This window comes from Carlito syrichta, unplaced genomic scaffold, assembly GCF_000164805.1.
Source record: "Carlito syrichta isolate Samal-C Ts95f unplaced genomic scaffold, Tarsius_syrichta-2.0.1 Scaffold314028, whole genome shotgun sequence".
In the NCBI taxonomy this organism is placed as follows: domain Eukaryota; kingdom Metazoa; phylum Chordata; class Mammalia; order Primates; family Tarsiidae; genus Carlito; species Carlito syrichta.
The window spans coordinates 414252-416726 of NW_007258124.1; the positions used below are offsets into that span (position 1 = coordinate 414252).

The 2475-nt window shown below is 46.7% G+C and overlaps 1 protein-coding gene across 2 annotated transcripts in view; it reads right to left on the reverse strand.

The window, feature by feature from the left end:
- Positions 1-2019: 2019 nt before the first annotated feature.
- TUBD1 (tubulin delta 1) overlaps positions 2020-2475 on the reverse strand; it is a 27547-nt gene continuing 27091 nt past the window's right edge. Inside the window, exon 9 of one of the 2 annotated variants that reach the window (XM_008070838.2) lies at positions 2020-2191. In XM_008070838.2, coding sequence (XP_008069029.1) covers positions 2089-2191 — 103 coding nt within the window. In that variant the 3' untranslated portion in view covers positions 2020-2088. The remainder of the gene's footprint in view (positions 2192-2475) is intronic. The other variant, XM_008070839.2, reaches the window with a different exon arrangement.

Sequence of the window (2475 nt, forward strand, 5' to 3'; positions counted from 1 at the left end):
CAGGCGGGTCTCGAACCTGCGGGCTCAGGCAATCCACTCACCTCAGCCTCCCAAAGCGCGGGATTACAGGCTGAGCCACCAAGTCTGGCTATGCCCGGCTCATTTTTTGATTTATTGTAGAGATGAGGTCTTGCCAAGTTCCCCAGGCTGGTCTGGAACCCTTGGGCTCAGGCAATCATCTCACCCCAGCCTCCCAAAGTGCTGGGATAGCTACTTAGAGTGGAAATTCTTATCCTGCTGCAGGATATTCAAAATAGATGTTCACACTGTAGCATTTGACAACATCTCCCTCTTGTGGTTCAAAGCATTCATTTCAAAGATGAATGTAGAAGGTGCCAAAAAAATGTATACACATTTTAAGAAAGAAAAAAACTGCGTGAAAATTGCAATAATAAGATGAATACATGTCATGTTTGACTTCTGCAATTACAAGAGGTGCTCAAAGTGGTTACCATCAGCGTCCAGACACTTCTGATTACAACAAACATCTCTTAAAATGTGTATATATATTTTTGGCATCTCTGGTACATTAAGAAAAGAATTGTAATTTATTTTTCTTTTCTTTTCTTTTTTTAAATTTATTGTAGAGACGAGGTCTCACCAAGTTGCCCAGGTTGGTCTCAAATTGGTCTCAAATTGGCTGGCTCAGGCAATCCACTCACCTCAGCTTCCCAAAGTGCTGGGATTACAGGCACAGCCACTGGGGGCAGCCTCTTTTTTTTTTTTTTTGTCAGGGTCTTTGCAGTGGCATGTTTATGGCCACTGCAGCCTTGGCCTGTTGGACTCAGATGATCCTTTTGTCTCTGTCTTCCAAGTAGCTGGAACCACAGGCACACACCACCATGCCCGGATAATTTTTTAAATTATTGTAGAGATGAGATCTCACCAAGTTGCCCAGGCTGGTCTCAAAACCATGGGCTCAGGCAATCCTCTCGCCCCCACCTCCCAAAGTGCAGGTATAATTTCTTAGCTTAAAATTGTACTGTGAAAGTTTAGTTCATATTTACTGAATTCTTTTGCAGTAAAGAGAGGGTTTTTTTCCCCCTCTCTTTTTGAGTTGGAGTCTCACTCTGTCACCCAGGCTGGAGTGCAGTGGCACACTCATGGCCACCACAACCTTGACCTGCTGGGCTCAGGTGATTCTTCCATCTTAGCCTTCCGTAGCTGAAACTACAAGTGCACATCACTATGCCTGGTTAATTTTTTGATTTATTGTAGAGATGAGGTCTCACCAAGTTGCCCAGGTTGGTCTCAAATCTGTGGGCTCAGGCAATCCTCTCACTTCGGCCTCCCAAAATGCTGGGATTACAGGCTTGAGCCACCGCACCTGGCACAAGTAGATGTTTTCATTGAAAATATGCTGGCTGGGCACAGTGGCTTAAGTCTGTAATCCCAGCACCCTGGGAGGCCGAGACGAGAGGACTGCCTGAGTCCAGGGGTTTGAGACCAGCATAGGCAACTTGGTGAGACCTCGTCTCTACAATAAATCATAAAATTAGCCGGGTGTGGTGGCATGCGCCCATAGTTCCAGCTACTTGGAAGGCTGAGGAGGAAGGATCACCTGAGCCCAGCAGGATGAGGCTGTGGTAGCCATGAGTGTGCCACTGCACTCCAGTCTGGGCGACAGAGTGCGACTCCAACTCATTAAAAAAAAAGTGGCCAGGCTTGGTGGCTCAGCCTATAATCCCACGCTTTGGAAGGACAAGGTGAGTGAATTGCCTGAGCCCGCAGGTTCGAGACCCGCCTGGGCAACTTGGCGAGACCTCATCTCTATAATAAATCAAAAAAATTAGCCGGGCATGGTAACGCGCGCCTGTAGTTCGAGTTACTTGGAAGGCTGAGGCGGAAGGATCGCCGGAGCCCAGCAGGTCAAGGCTGCGGTGGCCGGGAGCATGTCACTGTACTCCAGTCTGGGCAAGAGTGAGACTCCAACTCAAAAAAAAAAAGTTCCCATCCTTTTCTGTGAGCAAAGGATACAGAATGGACTCAGCATTCTCCTGTTACTTTAATACACATTAATTTGAAAACCTTATAGAGAACGTATTAAGTCCAAAAGCACGTTAAGGTACTTTTCTCCTTTGTTCAAAATCAGAGGTTACGGTAACTGGCAACAACTTGCTCCAACAACGTGAAACTGGCCAAAAAGTCCTCTTCTTCAATTCCAAATTTTGTGTACTGATGAATGTAGGCCCTGGTGGAAAAAAGCAACAACAGAAAATGTAAAATAAAAAACGTCAGGCCAATGAGTAACTCTTTTTTTTTTTTGAGTTGGAGTCTCACTCTGTCACCCAGGCTGGGGTGCAGTGACACACTCACAGTCACCTTCCAAGTAGCTGGAACCACAGGCACACGCTACCACTCCCGGCTGGGAAGATCGCCTGAGCCCAGCAGGCAGAGGCCGTGGTGGCCAAGAATGTGCCACAGCACTCCAGCCTGGGTGACAGTGTGAGACTCTGAATCAAAAAAAAAAAAAAA